At 42.3% G+C, this 18,332-nt stretch overlaps 1 protein-coding gene across 8 annotated transcripts in view; it reads left to right on the forward strand.

Annotated features, from left to right (window-relative positions):
• TBXAS1 (thromboxane A synthase 1) overlaps window positions 1–18,332 on the forward strand; it is a 396,138-nt gene that overhangs the window by 229,386 nt on the left and 148,420 nt on the right. For 7 of the 8 annotated variants that reach the window (XM_029599777.1, XM_029599780.1, XM_029599776.1 and 4 more), the window contains exon 6: window positions 96–215. In XM_029599777.1, the coding sequence (XP_029455637.1) occupies window positions 96–215 (120 nt within the window). The remainder of the gene's footprint in view (window positions 1–95; window positions 216–18,332) is intronic. The other variant, XM_029599775.1, reaches the window with a different exon arrangement.

An 18,332-nucleotide genomic window follows, 5' to 3' on the forward strand; every position in this document is an offset into this window, starting at 1 on the left:
CCTGGGAGGGGGGGGGAGTCCTGTTGCTTATTTGCTGATGCGTGTTCTGAGAACCAGAAAGTGGTGCTAAATGGCGCTTTGTCTGTATTCTGAAGCAGAAAAGAAACATCGCCCTGAAGCCGATGAGCGATAGCATTCTGTGTTTGCGAGACGGGAGATGGAAGCATGTGCGGAGTGTGCTGACCCCGACCTTCAGTGCGCTGAAGATGAAAGAGGTAAGGCGCAGGAAGGACCGGCTGCTTTTACTTTTTGGTTTTTTGCCTTCTACCCTCCCGCCCAGGAGGCTGATTTCTGCTACTTTACACCTTTCTCTGAATTTGGAGGGTAAGCTTTAGAACGCTGCAGGTAAGGGCAGAGTCTGTGTGCAACTTTTATGCGCAGACCTTTCCCACACAATTTTCAAAATGCATTAATGCGCAGAAGTTTGCTTTGAAAATGCTTGGGTGGGTGCCCTTCGCCACGCCCAAATTAACTCACCCGAAGTTACCTCTGCTCTTCGCAGGGCGTGACTTGCGCGGGTTAACTTGCATGCATACATTTGACAATTGAAAAGTATGCGCATAAGTACAAATTCCGCTGCCCCCCCCACACATGGAATGCCTTTCCCTTATGCAGGTTCAATAATGTGCATATCAATCACATGTTTTTCTAAAGGTGACAATGACCCCTTTAAAGAAGAAAATGTTAGCTGAGTATATTCAGCAGGACGTTTATCCCACTGAATATCTGGGACAAGTTATCCGGCTAACTTTAGCCGGATAACTTGTCCACTAAATGGCTTAGGGGCGGATTTTCAAAGGGTTACGCGCGTAACCCCGAAAACCCGCTCCTGCGCGCGCCGAGCCTATTTTGCCTAGGCTCGGCAACGCGCATGTGTCCCGGGGCTTGAAAAAAGGGGCAGGGTGTGGGCGTGGGCGTGGACAGAGGCCTCCGAAGGCCTGCTAGGCCGGGGAATCGCTCGCCAGCACTCGGCCGGCGTGCGCAACCTACGCCTGCCCAGAGGCAGGCGCAACTTAAATAATAAAGGAAGGGGGAGGATTTAGGTAGGGCTGAGGGGACGGGTTAGATAGGGGAAGGTGCGGGGGGGGGGGGGGGGGGGGGGGGATGAAAGGAAAGTTCCCTCCAAGGCCAGGGTTGGACTTGACATATTTTTGGTCCACAAGCTTACAAGCTTCAAGGGGCCTTCCTGTGATGGAAGGTATGTTAACAGAAGGCAGACCTTGATGCTTCCTTCACAAGCTGACATTAGACAGGGTAGTGATCATTATCATCAAAGTTTGTCAGGTCAGAAAGTGAACCATCTTCTGCTTCCTAATCCATTTCTTTTTTCTGATATATATTTTTCCTCTTAGGCTACACAATCACTCATTAGCTTCACCATAACCTATGGGTACTGGGTGGGTGATAGGAACCTGGCCTGGGAAACCTGGATCTTTTGTAGACTTGCAGATATTGAGGATCCAGGGTTAGGCACGTTGCATCATTTTCTGGCTCCTTCTTTCTCTTATCCTCCCTCGCCCCCTCCCAACTAGCAAGTGCATGTGCTTGCACATACCCTCTGGGGCCATGAGGCCAGACAGCCTTGCCAGACTGTAATGTTGTGCTAAGCCAGCCACAAAAGTGTGTTACAGAGTAATGTAGCCTACTCCCATCCCTGGAGACTGTAAACTCTAATGATGCAACTCTCCCTGTGCCACCTGGCTCTTGGTTGTTCCTGAACCGAAGTCTTGTGCTTGGAAATGCACAATTCAAATTACTGAGCCTTTCAGGCTGGTCACTGTTCTATAACAAAGTAGTTAAGAAATAAAAAAAAAAAAAAAAAGTAATTTTTATCAGTAAACTGAGACTGAGTAAAAGAGAGCAACAATACATATAGAGGCCACTTTCAAAGCCTTTTAGCTGGATAAGTTATTATCCAGCTAAGACTTAGCAGAATGAGAGAGGGACATATTGGGAGAATTTCAGGGCAGAGACAAGCTGGCCAAATAACTTATCTAGCTAATTCCAATATTTGGAGTTAGCTGAATGTAATTCAGCTGTCTCCAAATATGACTAAGAGCAGGTCTAAAGTTATCCGGGAATGTTTTCCCAGCTAACTTTAGCTTAACAAACAGCTAAGATTTTCTTTGGGTTTTTTTTGTTTGTTTGTTTGGGGGGTTTTTGTTGTTGTTTTTTTTTTTTTTTTTTATATATTTGAATGGGTTTGGGTGGGGGGGTGTCTCGGGCAGGCAGGCTTCTAGTTTACTATATTGCGTAGGGATAAGGTTTTGGGCCACCAGGCCTGCACACCATCTTTATTTTTTTTTTAATTTAAAACTGTTGATTGGAAAGACAAAATGAAACAAGCTTTGACATACATTGAGCTCTGCATATAAAGCATATAGATAACAGTCATAGCAAACAAGTTTTCATTTTATCCCCCATTTTACCCCCTTCCCTCCCTCTCACCAATACACTCAGTAACCCTCTGCGGCCAGGAAAACAAGCAGATAGAGCTGTAGGAGCATAGCACGTATCAATATAACCAAAATGATATTTCCCATCACTCCAAGCATCAGGAGCACAGCAACAATCCCTCCGTCTCCCTAAAGCCCCCTAAAATATCGAGAAAACATCATGAAATTATAGACTACTTGCTTATGAAATCATGTCCCAAACTACCATTTTCATAGGATACACGGACACAGGAACATGTAGCAGAGCTCTTTTCTCAAGATTAACTAATAACCTCACTTCTAGCCCTGGGATAAAGTTGTTGTAGAGAAGGGTCCCATACCCTGGTAAATTTTAGCTTACTCTTAAAAGATCAGGCCGTAGTTAGATTTTCCATCAGCATTAACCCATGCAATTTGTTTCTTCACGTCCAAAAAAGGGGTCAAGCATGGTCACACAACACGGATTGACTTTTCCCCTTTCAAACAGCCTTCCTGATCAAAAGATTAATACACTTTCCTGGTATCTCAAATGATGCAGGCACATCAAAAAGAAACCCCTCAGGTACGAATGCTACAGACTGCCCCAGTAAGTGAATTATATTTGTGAATTTTGTCCAAAAATTATTTTACAACTGGACGTCCAAAAGTAATGCCCCAGCCTGATGACATAGATCTGAATCTAGAAGACCAGCTTTAAGCAGCCAGGTTGCTGTTAAATAAGCCCTCTGTAGAAACTTGTATTGCATTTCTCGAAGATTCGCCTCTCTCATCAGTTCCGGGATTCGAGCAAAGGATCGAGACAATTGCATGCTCTCCAAATTGTTTGGGAGTTCACTTTGCCATTTAGCTAGTAGCACGTCACAGGCAAAAATGGATCTAAGACCAGATAACAATTTATGGATATGAGCTATCCCAATTCTATTGCAAATGACCTCTTTGACCTGATCCTGAAAATGTTTCCTGTAAATTAGCTCCCTGCATTGAAGAAAGGTAATGTTGTAGCTGCAGATAGGCATAAAAATGCTTAGGGAATAGAGAAAAGATATTTTATATATCTGGATAAGGTAGCAATTTGCCTTGGAAGCCAGGGTCAACACAATCCATTGTGCAAGCCATGCACTTGCATGGGGTGGCGGCCTGAAGGGTGCAAACCTTTGTGTATATGTAAAAATTTATTTTTATGTTTCCTTTGTTAACTAAGCTGTTTCATTGTATTCGACTAAGGAATTTTTTCCTGCTTTTTCTGTTTCACTGTAAACCGGCATGATTTGCATTTAATGCAAGAATGTCGGTATATAAAAGTTAAAAATAAATAAAATAAATAAGATGAAGACAATGTGGCTGATACCACCACTACCGGACCTCAATCCACCAGGAAGCCAAGATCAGGAAGAAACCACTGCCAAGCTGGCAGTCCCAAACTTGCAAGGCAACAAGAAGATGGCGGTTCCCAACCCACTGCATGGCAGAGAGGAAGGAGCTGCGGGGTCAAAAGGAAGGAGTTGTGGTTTCACCAGGCAGTCCCAACCTGCTGTGCAGCTGAGAGAGAGGAGCTGCAGCGCCGCCCAGCATTCCCATCCTGCCAAGCAGCCAGAAGAAAAAAAACTGTGAGGCGATTCCCAACCTGCCACATGGCGGAAGTGAAGAAGAGGAGGGCCTGTGTATGTTGAAAGAGTCTTTGGTTTGTGTGTGTGAAAGTGAGCCAATATGTGTGTGAGCAGGAGGGAACCAGTGTGTGTGTGTGTCTGAGCATGTGTGTATGAGCTTCTGTTTGTATGTGTGTGTGAAAGGGAGCATTAATTCAGGTGAAGAGACCTAGCTCTAGGGTTGATGGAGTAAGAGTCTGAATAGTTCTTTTTGAGCAATAAATTATGCAGATTATATCAGGAAAGATTGTGCTATCCAAGCTAGGGTGTTCTGTGAATGGGTAGGAATTCAGGCCTGCCACTTCTCTTCATGTGTGTGAAAGAGAGGGTGTGTGTGTGTGTGTGTGTGTGTGTGTGTGTGTGTCTGAGCTTGTTTGTTTAAGAGGGATTGTCTGTGTGTCATTGTGCATGTGGTGTGAGAAGTTATATGTGTGTGTCTGAGCATGTGTATGTGAGAGCAGCAGCATGTATGAGAGCATATAAATATATGTCTGAGCATGTAGGTGTGAGAGGGAGCATGTGTGTGTGTGAAAGGGAGCATGTGCATGACAGAGAACGTATGTATTTATGTCTGTGTGTATGTATAGATATATATCTTTATTGTTTTTTTTTTATCACTTTATTGTTTTATTTTATCACTTTATTGTTTTTATTTTATCACTTTATTGTTGTTCACTCCTTGTTATTTGTAAACCGGCATGATGCGATTCCCTTCGCGAATGCCGGTATAGAAAAGACTCAAATAAATAAATAAATAAATAAATATCTATTAGAGATGTGAATCGGAACCAGAATCGGTTCGGATTTCAGTTCCGATTCACATCTCTAATATCTATATCTGTAAGAGAAGGAGAAAGCTTATTCATCCCTCTCCCACTGATCTACGACAATCCCAGAGTGACTGGAAATTAAAAAAAAAAAATTTCCAGGAATGGAGAGCATGAATGTTTATCCTTATTAGTTATTAGTTTTAATTTTTGGATATTATTTGATGTTTGCTGTTTTGAAATATTTTATTGGTATTTGGTCAATTTAAAGCAAATTTTATGAGTTTTTAATTATTGGATCTTCCATTCATCACTGTTTTGAAAAATTCTTTTTATTAGTATGTTTATACTATTATGATTTATGTATCATATTTCTTGATTTTATTGTTTAATGGCTGAAGATTGATTATGGTTCTGTTTTTCCATTGTTGCACTGCATACAGAGTTTGACTTGTTGTGGTTTCCAGGTCAGTTTTTGCCTGTATTTCTATTTATACATTATGGTTTCTTTTTTCTGTATTTGGTGAGGTTCTGCCTGCGTTCTGCATGTGCGACCAAGGAGACGTATTTTGCTAGCATTTAGGAATCTATAGCAGCTTGGTTTGTTCTGTTTTCCTAATAGGAGGTGTATTGGCGTTTTAGGGCCTAGTGTAATATTTTGTGTTGTGTTTCAATTGGTAGGGCTCTTACTTTATTAAGCGCTGGCAATTAGTGCTGTTTTGGTATGGGAGGCTTATTATATTTTAATTGTAATTTACTCATGGCTTTTTGAGGGTCAATCCCACACCCAGAACGTGTTACAGTAGTTCTAATGCCATATGGGTTCTAAGTGTCCTTTATTGGAAGAGCTAAACTACAACAGGTAAGTTTTTCGGGCTGAGTTCAACTGCAGAGACCTTACTTTGAATAGGGATAATTTTTACAACTTTTTGTTCTTTCAATTTTTGAAAAAGGGATTTTTTACATTACTTTTTTTGTTTCTGAGGCATTTTTTCTACTTCGTTTTAGAAAGGAAGAGTAGAAGGAAGGAGCAAAGAACTCCTGTCTCTCAGAAAACGAGTCCGATTTTTGGAGGCTAGAGTGGCAGATCTGGATGAGCTGAGGCAGAAAAAGGTATATAGATGAGTCCTTCAGGGACAAAGTAGCCAAGCCCCAACTCCCTGGTATACTGCCTTGGAGGAGGAAAGTTTCCTGGTCGGAGAGCATTAACTTGGTGCGGCATTTATTTATTTATTTATTTATAACTTTTATATACCGAGGTTCAATTAACAAGATTAATTATCACTTCGGTTTACATTACAACCTGCAAAATAACATAGACAGTCTTGTTTTACAATGAACAGGGAAGAATAACCTGGATAAAACAATGAACAGGGTAGAAATAACCTGGGAAACATAAAATGGGTGAAGCAAGTAAAGAGAATTGGGTTTGTATAACTTGGGCGAAAAGCAAGGAAATTAAATAGGGGAGGACTGTGAAGGCCTCAAGTTGGATAGTCTACTCATGATGCAGATAAGAACCAAGGCTGAGGTGAGTAGTTATGGGAAGGCTTGTTTGAACAACAAAGTCTTAAGTCTCTTCTTAAAGGTGATTGGACATTGTTCTAGCCTCAGTTCAGGAGGGAGAAGGTTCCATTGCTTGGGGCCCGAGGCGGAAATGATCATTTCATGCCCGAGGCATGAAATGATCCTGTAGCAAGGACCTGCTCTCCAGGTGATGCATTGTCCTCTCGCACCGAGAATGTGTTTTCCAGGGTTACTGTCCATGATGGAAGGGTTAGGTTGATTGTTAGGAATGTAGATAGATGAGTGGCTGGTGGGCATGAGGATCACCTGGTAACATGCCTACCTAGGGCAAAGGTGGTAGTCTTCATGCGTCACCTAGATAGGAGTTTAGACAGTGCTGGGGAGGAGCCGGCTGTCATGGTACATGTGGGCACCAACGACATAAGAAAATGTGGGAGAAAGGTTCTGGAAGCCAAATTTAGGATTTTAGGTACAAAGCTGAAAACCAGAATCTCCAGGGTAGCATTCTCTGAAATGCTCCCTGTTCCACATGCAGGTTCCCAGAGGCAGGCAGAGCTCAGGAGTCTCGATACGTGGATGAGACGATGGTGCAAGGAAGAGGGATTTCGTTTTGTAAGGAGCTGGGGAACCTTTTGGAGAAGGGGGAGTCTTTTCCGAAGGGATGGGCTCCACCTTAACCAGGGTGGAACCAGGCTGCTGGTGCTAACCTTTAAAAAGGAGAGAGAGCAGCTTTTAAACTAGAACAAACGGGAAAGCAGACAGTCGCTCAGCAGCACATGGTTCGGATGGAGGTATCTTCAAAGGATACTAATGAAACAGAGTTAGGGTATCCCAACAGAGAGGTTCCAATAATAAGAAAAGTAGTCTATGTGCCTACAAGTAAAGAATCACCTGAGCTAAAAGATTCCAAATTATCTCTGACAACTGAAAAGCAGAATGTTAATAAAAAACACACTTTGAAATGTTTGTATGTTAATGCCAGAAGATTAAGAAGTAAGATGCGAAAGTTAGAGTGTAAAGCAGTGAATGATGACATAGACTTAATTGGCATCTCAGAGACATGGTGGAAAGAGGATAACTAATGGGATAGTGCTATACAGGGATACAAATTATATTGCAGTGTTAGGAGCAACATGGTGACAGGGTGGCGCTTTATGTCTGGGATAGCATAGAGTCCAACAGGATAAAGATTCTCCATGAGACTAATTGCATAATCGAATCTTTATGGGTACAAATCCCTTATGTGTTGGGGAAGAGTATAGTGATAGGAGAATGCTACCGTCCACCTGGCCAAAATGATGAGCTGGACAGTGAAATATTAAGAGAAATTAGGGAAGCTAACCAAATTGATAGTGCAGTAATAATGGGATGTTTCAATTACCCCATAATTGACAGGGTAAATGTAACATCAGGACATGCTAGAGAGATAAAATTCCTGGATGGAATAAATGACAGTTTTATGGAGCAATTGGTTCAGGAACAGACAAGAAAGGGAGCAATTTTAGATCTAATTGTCAGTGGTGACCAGGGTCTAGTGAGAGAGGTAATGGTGGTAGGGCCGCTTGGCAATAGTGATCATAACATGATCAAATTTGAATTAATGACAGAAAGAGGGGCAGTAAGTAAATCCATGGCTCTAGCACTAAAATGAAGAAAATAGTTAAACAAAAAAACAAAAGAACCCAACAAAACCCTGAAAGGTGCAGCTACAAAAGTAAAGAGTGTGCAACAGGCGTGGACATTGTTTAAAAATACCATCTTAAAAGCACAGTTCAGATGTATTCCATGCATTAAGAAAGGTGGAAGGAAGGCCAAACGATTGCCAGCATGGTTAAAGTGAGATGAAAGAGGCTATTTTAGCCAAAAGATCTTCATTAAAAAATTGGAAGAAGGATCCATCAGAGGAAAATAGGATAAAGCATAAGCATTGGCAAGTTAAATGTAAGACCTTGATTAGACAGGCTAAGAGAGAATTTCAAAAGAAGTTGGCTGCAGAGGCAAAAACTCATATTAAAAAATATATCCAAAGCAGAAAGCCTGCGAGGGAGTTGGTTCTGACAAAGGTGAACCGGTAGACGTGGTGTATTTGGATTTTCAGAAGGCATTTGACAAAGTCCCTCATGAGAGGCTTCTAAGAATGAGGTGATATCCTTTTGTGGATTGAAAACTGGTTAAAAGATAGGAAACAGAGAGTAGGATTAAATGATCTGTTTACAAAGTGGAATAAGGTAAACAATGGACCGCTTCAGGGATCTGACTAAGGCCTGTGCTTTTTAATATATTTATAAATGATCTGGAAAGTGTCATGATGAGTGAGGTGCTTAAATTTGTGGATGACACAAAATTATGCAGAGTAGTTAAATCTTAAGTGGATTGTGATAAATTGCAGGAAGACCTAGTGAGACTGGAAGTTTGGGTGTCCAAATGGCAGATGTAATTTAATATGGCCAAGTGCAAGGTGATGCATATAGGGAAAAATAACCCTTGCTGGGTTATACAATGTTAGGTTCCACATTAGGAGTTACCACCCAGGAAAGAGATCTAGACGTGTCAGTGGATAATAAATTGAAATCGTCAGCTCAGTTTGCTGCGGCAGTCAAAAAAAGCAAACAATGTTAGGAATTATTAGGAAGGGAATGGCGAATAAAATGGTGGATTTCATAATGCCTCTGTAACACTCCATGGTGAGACCGCACCTTGACTACTGTGTGCAGTTCTGATCGTCGCATCTCAAAAAAGATATAGTTGCACTGGAGATAGTATAGAGAAGGGTGACCAAAATGTTAAAGAGGATGGAACGTCTCCCCTATGAGGAAAGGCTAAAGAGGTTAGGGCTGCTCAGCTTGGAGACGAGATGGCTGACGGGGGATATGATAGAGGTCTACAAAATCGTGAAAGGACTTGAACGGGTAAATGTGAATCGGTTATTTACTCTTTTGGATAATACAAAGACTAGAGGACGCTCCATGAAGTTAGCAAGTAGCTCATTTAAAACAAATTGGAGAAAATTATTTTTCATTCTTTGCATAATTAAGCTTTGGAATTCATTGCCAGAGGTTATGGCAGTTAGTGTAACTGGGTTTAAAAAAGCTTTGGATAAGTTCCTAGATCAGAAGTCCATAAACTGCTATTAATCAATAAGGATTAGTAGATAGGGATCTATTCATTTAATGTTTGGGTACTTGCCAGGTACTTGTGACTTGGATTGGCCACTGTTGGTCATAGGATACTGGGCTTGATGGATCCTTGGTCTGACTCAGTATGGCATATCTTATGTTCTTATGTCTTTTTTTTGTAGGGTTATCTGGTTGGCACCATTGTAGTGCATGTAAATATAATTTTGTTTACCTCAGAAGACTGTAATTTGAATATTCTTTTTCATGTAAAATCTATTATAAATGCATAATTCTTAACTGTGTGCGGGGAGAGGGTGGGGGTGGGGTGCAAAGGTATAAAATTTGCCTAGGGTACCCTAATACTCTTGCATGGCCATGGGTTCTGGGGGAGGAGGGGAAGACCTGGAGGTGGGGGCTGACAGTTTTTAAAGTTTAGGTTGCTGGATGGAGCTGGGCTTTTTTTTTTGTGGGGCCCAAGACAGAGACAAAGAAAAAGGGGGAGGGAACAGCACAATAATTGTTCTCACAGGGCAGCCAAAATGCTAGCGCCGGCCCTGTTGGGGGTCCACAACTTGTGATTATAGAATGTATACCTTGAGCTGCCCAATGTAAGGAGGCTTCTGAGTAAATACCTGGTGTAAAGTCTAGATTACCGCATATAGGGAGATAGACTGATTCCTCCGGATTGGGTCCCAACTTCCCAAACAGGATATATCCAAGCCCTCTGTAAAGACATAATCAGGTTATTGCGACGAATATCCTGGGACAAACGCTCTGGTTTTGCATGTAAGATGAAATAAGGATGAGCCAGAACCACCAGATCTTTTTCCAAGTCTAAAGGGGTAAAGTAAGAGGTGAAGAAAATCCAGTTTTTGCCGTGCCTAAGCAGGCATGCCGTGTTATATTCTTTCCTGTCAGGAATACCCAATCCACCCCTTGCGCCTTCCGCCCAGTAACTTGCCTATCGGGATCCTGGCTTCCCCTCCTCCACCCACCAGATGACGTGGTACAACATGGCGTATGCTAACTTAATCTCTCTCTTCTGTAGCAATAAGGGGACCATCTGCATGACATACAGCCACTGGGGCGTCCTCCCTCTGACGACATAGATGGACAGTCCCTCCCGCCAGTGGCACAGCTGGCTGCTACTCCTCTAAAAGACATGGCTGCAGCTGGACCTGTAGTTTCTATCTCTGTACTGACAGTGGCGGCATGACTCGCTGGGTTCCCTGCCCTCCCCTCCCCCCCCTCCCCCCCACCAGCCTGATGCCCTTTTTGCACGCCCCTTCCAACAGCCCTGAACAATTCTATCAGAAATATTGACTTCCAGCCATCAAGGGCTGCAAACCATTCTGGTTTTCAGGATGTTCACATGTGGTCTAAGAATCAGGTTTCTTTACGTTCTTTGGTTACCCTGTAATCCTACAGGTGAAGTTTCAAGGAGTTGCACATGTATAAGTAACATACTGTTGCAGCAATTTTCAAAAGCTATTTACCTGCACTTAACGTGGGTAAAACCTATTGGCAATTCAATGGCATATGTTATAGCAATTTTCAAAAGCCCACTTACATGTGTAAAATGCATTTACACATGTAAAATCCAGTTTTAAGCATGTAAATGCTTTTAAAAATTGGGCTCCTAGTGAGATTGTGGATCTCAGGGAAGCATAGTGAATACTGCTAAACTACAGTACAAGCTGAATTTTGCAGAGAGGGATACAGAAGCCATGACTCTTTCATACTGGTTCCAGTTTTGAAGAGTCTTTTGCCATAGACCCAGAATATGAGAAACCCTTTGGAAAGTGGGATCCCATGAACAAGTGACCTATTTTATAGCAGTGTCTCAGTTAACATGGCTCTGAAAAGATTATTGATTTCATCATATCTTGCATTCTTAATTATTCTAATCCATGGATTCTCAAACCTGGTCCTTGAGAGTGGTTTTCAGGGTAACAGTTGTGCAGAGTGCCTGGTCCTTAAGTACGTAGGCCTATTGCAAACAGATCAGTTATGGTGATCAAGTTTGGGAGTCTCTGGGACTGGATCTGAGAACCTTTAGACTCAGGAATATACAATATCTGTATCAGAGATGAGAATGTGCATTTGTTGTATGTATGTATGCATGTCTGCACATGGATGATGATGTATTTGTGTATACTTGTGTTTGTGTATGCTTTTAGAGTGGCATTTGTTTTAAAACTGCACTGTGATGCAAAATGCATGGGTACTTTTATCTGTGGCTTTTGCAGCAGTTCTTAAAAGGGAAAATGCATGCATACTTTCCTTTTGAAAGCTGCTCAAGGAAAAAGTGTCTGCAGAGATGTGCACCTGCTTTTCCCGTGGATATTGTTTCTGGCAAAATGCAAAGTTTTGGAAAATGCAAAATTATGCGCACTGTTGCCTCCCCCCAATGTCCAGCCCTCGCTTCTACAAGAATGTGGGTAAAAATATGCAGGTGGGGAATGAATAAACGTACTTTTACCCACATACAGGGTGGGCAGATTTCAAGTAGCCCCTTTACCCATTTAGATAGGCATTTTCATGGGTAAATGACTTTTGAAAATTATTAATTTAGAGGGTAATTTAGACTGTTTTTTTTACCCGTGGAAATGGACTTTTGCAAAATTGCCTACTTGATAATTAGGTAGGGCCTGTATACATGCACTTTTTCCATGAGCTTTTATTTGCAGCGACATGGGGGATTTCTTCTCCTATTTCATATGCCCTCCCAGCTTGCTTTACTGCAGTGATAGTCTTTGGCCCAGGCTCCTTCTAGAATCCTTCAATCACAGGCCCTAAATCTGGCCACTAGGTGTCGTCACTGCAGTCTAACTGATCCAGTGATCCAGTGAGTGGAAGACCTGAGCTGAGAACTGAACCCAGGTCTTTCCACATAACAGTGCACTGCACATAGCACTGTCACTGAGCCAGCGGGCTGAGCTCTTTTAAGGAGATTCGTGCATCCCTACTGTGTCATGCTTTCTGATTTACAGGCCTAGCACATGCAAATATGTTTGCATGTGAATGTGTTGGAGTATGTGTTAATGTCTGAACCCGTGAATATCTATGCATATATTTCTATATGTAGCCCCTCTTCTAGTTGCTCTGAAGGCAGGGGGGTACACTCAGTACCAGGGCTTAGTTCAATACACAGTCCCACCAAACCTTGGCATAGATTCTCTGAAAAGAGTGGGAGGACAGACCTCTTGAGGCTCAAGGTGTATTTCTTTTCTGCAGTTGTAAGCTCAAGCTGTGTCTATAACTTCCCAGTGCCAAGAAATAGGCAGGACAATACACATAGTGTTCCAAAAATTCTCCAACCTTCTCCTTTTCTGTTCTTCTGGTTGAAACTCTGGTGCAGATTCCCAGCTTCTCCTTTCTCCTCCCAGCTCTGGATTCCAGTTGGTATGCAAGCTTTTTCTTCAGGGTTCTCTTAGATGGTGCAGGGATCTTTCAGTTAGACTGATCCAAAAATATTGCAAATGTGAAAAATCCGTCATCTTCCCCACTCCTCTCTGTCTCATGCAGGGAAGGGTGGACGAATAACTTCCTCTCAACAAAAATCCACATGCACTCAAAACATAAAATCACAGAGATCCACTTCAGTAACCGTAGAGTGTGGGCCAGCAAGTTGATCTCTTTTTCATCCTGCACTTCTCAACAAAGGGGATTGAGCCAATAGTGACAACGAATAGGGGAACTCCAGAAATCAGACCACCTCTTTCAGAATCCAAAGCAAAGTGTCACACTAAACACTGAACCTTGGGGCCATCTCCTACTGTGCAGCCAGGAATCCACCATTGCAGCAACCTCCTTTGGGGGTGTTGTGCTCTACAATGATTGGCCCTTGTTACTAAGATAAATTCTGTAGTAGAGATCCCATTGAGGCTAAACACACACACACACTTGCACACAATCGCACAATCTGTAGTTACATATAAAGTGGCTTGCAAAGTATTCGACTCCCTAAAAAGTCAGCAGATGTGTAGATTGCAAATGACACTTACACAGCTTTTTCCAGACAGTATGTTTATTGCAAATCACTATGCTCTTAAAGTAAATTTTCAAAGTAGCATTTCATTACTTCTTTGTATTTTTTGTAAAATAAAATAAAAAACTGAAAAGCGCTACTTGCATAAATATTCAACCCCTTCAGACCAGTACTTGGTAGAATCACCTTTTGCTTTAAGTCTATTGGGGTAAGTTTCTATGGACTGCAATTTTCAAATAAGGCCACAGATTCTCGATTGGCTTGAGATCTGGACTTTCACGTGATCATTGTAGAACATTCACCTTTGCTGTTGTCACCACTCCTATGTTGCTTTGGCTTTGGGCTTGGTGTCCTACTGAAAGGTGAACTTTCTCTCAAGTTTTAGTTTTTTAGCAGACTAAAGCAGTTTGTCTTTGTAGTATCTCCTTGTATGTTGCATCATTCATCATCCTTCAGTTTTATCAAGATGCCCAGTCCCCCCACAACATGATGCTGCCACCCCCATACTTTACCGTTGGGATGGTATTTGCTGAGGAATGGGCAGTGTTAGATTTGTGCCACACATAGCATTTTGAATTTTGGTCAAAAAGCTCCATTTTTGTCTCATCTGATCACAAAATCTTATCCCACATTTTAGATGGGTCTCTCTGATGCTTTCTGGCAAACTCTAGACGTGTTTTGATGTGGTTTTTTTCATTAATAGTGTCTTTCTAGCCTCTCTCCCATGCAGGTCAGATGTATGCAGAGCTCTTGATATGGTTGTCTGGTGCACCTCTACTAGAGTCTCAGCCACTGTCCTCTGTAGCTCCTTCAAAGTGATCATTGGCCTCTCTGTGACTTCCCTCACAAGTCTCCTTGCTCCGACTGCTGAATTTCGAGGGATGGCCTTGTCTAGTCAGTGGGTGGTATAATGCAGCTTCAATTTCCTCACAATTGATCTAACAGTACTCACTGGGATATCCAAGCACTTGGATATTTTGTAGTCTTCCTATCTTTTCCTATCTTTAATTTCCTTAGAATGCTCTTTGGTCTTCATTTTCACAGCTTTCCTTCAGATTCATAGTCTGACCAATGGTACTGGAATTAGGGGGTCTTTTATCCAGAAAAGCTGATCCTTTTTTAATGATTCACAGGCAGAAGCCAGTTGTAAGCCAATTGTTAAGGCAAGATCTTTCATCTGTGTAAACTTGGAGCTTCCACAGCACAGGGGTTGAATGCTTATGCAAGCTGCATTTTTCATTTTTTAATTTTATTCTACAAAAAATGCAGAGAAATAATGACTTGAGACTTTGAAAACTCACTGTAAAAGCATACTGGTTTGCAATAAACATACTGTCTGGAACAATCTGTGTAAGTGTCATTTTTAATCCACACAAATCTGACTTTTTAGGGGAGCAAATACTTTTTTTGCAAGCCTCGTATATACATGTGGGTGTATATGTGCTGCACATCTTAATTTATCTTCTCAGTTTTCATGAACTCAATAATACACAATACTGTACTTAACAGCAGACCTGCAAGCTTGAACGGCCTAAAAGGTTCACTTCTTGAGCACAGCTCCCCAAATGATGATGGGAACTGAAAGGCTGGATAGTGTAATGATTGACTGCTTCTCTCCTTCCAGCTCCCTGTTCCATTAACGCTAGAAAGGAGCATTCCTCAGTCAGCTGGCTTTTCTGGCTGTAAAATTTTCCACTGGCCAGGGGCCGGCCTTGTTTTGACACACTACTGTCGAAATGTACCGTAGCGTCTAAGTGCATCTGTCTTTGGGCTAGCTGTTGCTGAGCAACACCAGCTGTCGCCACCTCATTTACAGTAAATTCTAATTGGCCATCAGACCTCTCATTAATTGAGTAATGAAAACTGACAGTCTCATTGAGTAGATCCATGGACAACCCTGCTGCAGACCCTGAGGGCAAGGCTAACAAAGACACAGATTTGTAAATCTGGAAACGCCGACTCGGTCATGACAGTGAGAGAATGAGTTTCTTTTTGAAGCTCCTAGGCATAGGTAACACTATGGCTTGGCCTGGTCAGCAGAGAGGAGCTTGGGGATTCTGAACCTTTAAGCCATGTGCGCCTTCAATTGCACCAAGTTGCCCCCTGCTGGTATCAGCCCGCCGCTCGCTGTCCATGACCAGCATAATTAAAATGTCTCCACCTTGAAAGAGGTATGGGTGTTTGACTGTTGATGCACTTCATAGAGAATGAATGAACAAATGGCTGTGTATAAGTGACGTCTAACTGGATTATATGGCTCCAGCGAGCATTTAGCCCATTGTATCACTTGATTGACTGATAGGTACCCTGTAAGTTTAAATCCGCCCCTCCTACCACCCCCCCCCCCCCCCCCCCCGGCCAGCCAGTTGCCCCAGTGACCATGCCATGTGCTGTTGTGTGGGAGATCCAGATTTGATTCTTGCACTTGACTCTTGCTAGGATTCTAGGACCTGGCTTCTGAGACCAATCAGGCCTTTTTTTTTTTTTTCTTCATTTTTTCAAACGTAGTGATACGCCAACAAAAAATTAAAATGCTCATGTTAACGAAAATACTAGGAGAGAAATGCACATAGCTAATTCTGTTTCATGTTATTTTATCTATTATGTCAAGGGAAAGAGTATCAGTCAGTCATAAAGTCTCTGGCTGAGGTAGCCCTGTTTGGAGAAGCCAAAAATTAAGAGGCTGGTGGCACCTTACAGACTAACCAGTTTATTGAGGGGCTAGTAAGATGTGCAGCATCTAATATCAGAAGTGATTTCTCAGTTTTCTGGTTTCTACACTGTCCATTATTGAGTTATTCACGGGCTAATATCTCCAAATGGGTTAATTTTGTGCCTACCTTGACAGGAATGAAACTCACTCACAAGCCAAGGTTTGCTGAATATGATCTCAGTCTCTGATTGACTGCGCATCCCCTTCTTAGTACCTGCATTGTGCTGGAGTGCTGACTTCTAGAGTTCAAAGGATGTAAGATGCACTGGTAACATGTCTAGATGTGCCTAGATGTTCTTTTTTAATAAGGCCAGCGGCACACAATACAGTTGCAACAATTTCTGTATCTTTCTGCCACATTTCCTTGGCCTACGATTGCATCATTTGATACTTAAGGATCTTCTTTTTCCATAAGATCCCCAGGATAGTTGCTTGGTACTGACACTTGTGTCAGCAATGCAGCTGTTGTGCTTTTCTCCTTTACCACAATAACCAGTTTTCTTGCATCAGGCTTTTTTAGCTGTTTGGAAGAGGAATGACCCAGGTGATCTCAGCTTCTTCATTCTCTACAGCAGGGGTTCCCAACCTTTTGGGAGCATGGACCCCTTTTCAACCTCCAAACTTTTCGCAAACCTCCACATGCTTCTCTTTCATTTTTACCTGCAGTAATATGCCGTATATAGAAGTTATTAATGTAATAAATAATTATATGCACATCAGACTCATTCATAATAAATAAAACAAAATAATGCTTACTGATATAAACTAAATACATATAATTGCAAAGCACAGCAGTAAAGATGCAACAACATATTCATCTTCATTAACATGTAGTGTAATTGCAGGCAGCCACACAGCTGGATTTGTCTGGAATTGGAGTGACTGGGGCAAATAGACTAGTGGGGGAGAGAGACAAACTGGTGGAGGAAGAGAGCAAGAGAGAGACTGACCAGGGTGGACTGAGGGAGACTGGCAGGGATGAATTGGTAAGGATGGATTGGTGGAGGGAGAGAGAAACTAGTGGGGATGGACTCTGGAGAGAGAGATACTGGTGGGGATGGATTGCTGGAGGGAGAGAGAGAGAAGAATGACCGGTGGAGTTGGACTATTGGAAGGAGATAGCACGACTGGCAGGGATGGACTAGTGGAGGGATTTAGGGGCTGCTTGGGATGGACTGTGGAGCAGAGAAGAGAGAGTGAGAGACCAATGGGGAACGGGGAAGGAGGGATGTTTGAAACAGGCCCACATCACTAAAAAGGAGATGTGGAGAGAGGTTTGGTGCACGTATTTCCCTCCAAACCTCCTCAAATATTATATATATTTTTATTATTATTCTGGTTTTAAAGAAAATCACCTGTGACAGGGAAAAACCACCCTGTTAAATCAATCTTGTTGGGGATCCAATAGCTATCTCCATACTTTCCTATTATCAGATTCGATACATGCAGAGACAGGACACCACTGCTCTTAAAGCAAGAGGCATCACAGCAAACATTTTGCACCATAATTGCAAGATACTGGGCATGCATTCTGTGGCATCTCTAGCTAGAAGAACCTTAGAAGTAACAAAAGACCCTGGCCAGTTTCAACCATCTGGCAAAATTATTACTAAAACTATTCAAAAGCATCAATCAATAAACATAGAAACATGATGGCAGAAAAAGACTGTATGGCCCATCCAGTCTGTCTATCCATTCAATTTATTTAGCATTATAATTCTCATTACTTAGAGATCCCCTGTATTTATCCCATGCTTTCTTGAATTCAGATACTGTTTTTGTCACCAATACTTCTACTGGGAGGCTGTTACACACATCCACCATATTTCCTAAGATTACTCCTGAGTCTACCCACTTTCAAACTCATCTCATAACCCCTCATTCTAGAGCCTCCTTTCCATTGAAAAAGGCTCACCTCCTGTGCATGGAACCTTTGAAACATTTGAATGTCGCTATCATATCTCCCCTATCTTGCCTTTCCTCTAGGGTAGCGATTCTCAACCTGTGTGTCACCAAGCACACGCGGCATGTCGCCGCACTTCCCGGTCCCCCACGGCTGTTCCCCTTTACCCTAGCGAGATGCAAACGCTTCTTCTGCCTGGGCTAGAAATGCTGATAGCCTGGGCGGAATGTGGCA

The sequence above is a fragment of the Rhinatrema bivittatum genome, chromosome 4 (genome assembly GCF_901001135.1).
Source record: "Rhinatrema bivittatum chromosome 4, aRhiBiv1.1, whole genome shotgun sequence".
Lineage (NCBI taxonomy): Eukaryota > Metazoa > Chordata > Amphibia > Gymnophiona > Rhinatrematidae > Rhinatrema > Rhinatrema bivittatum.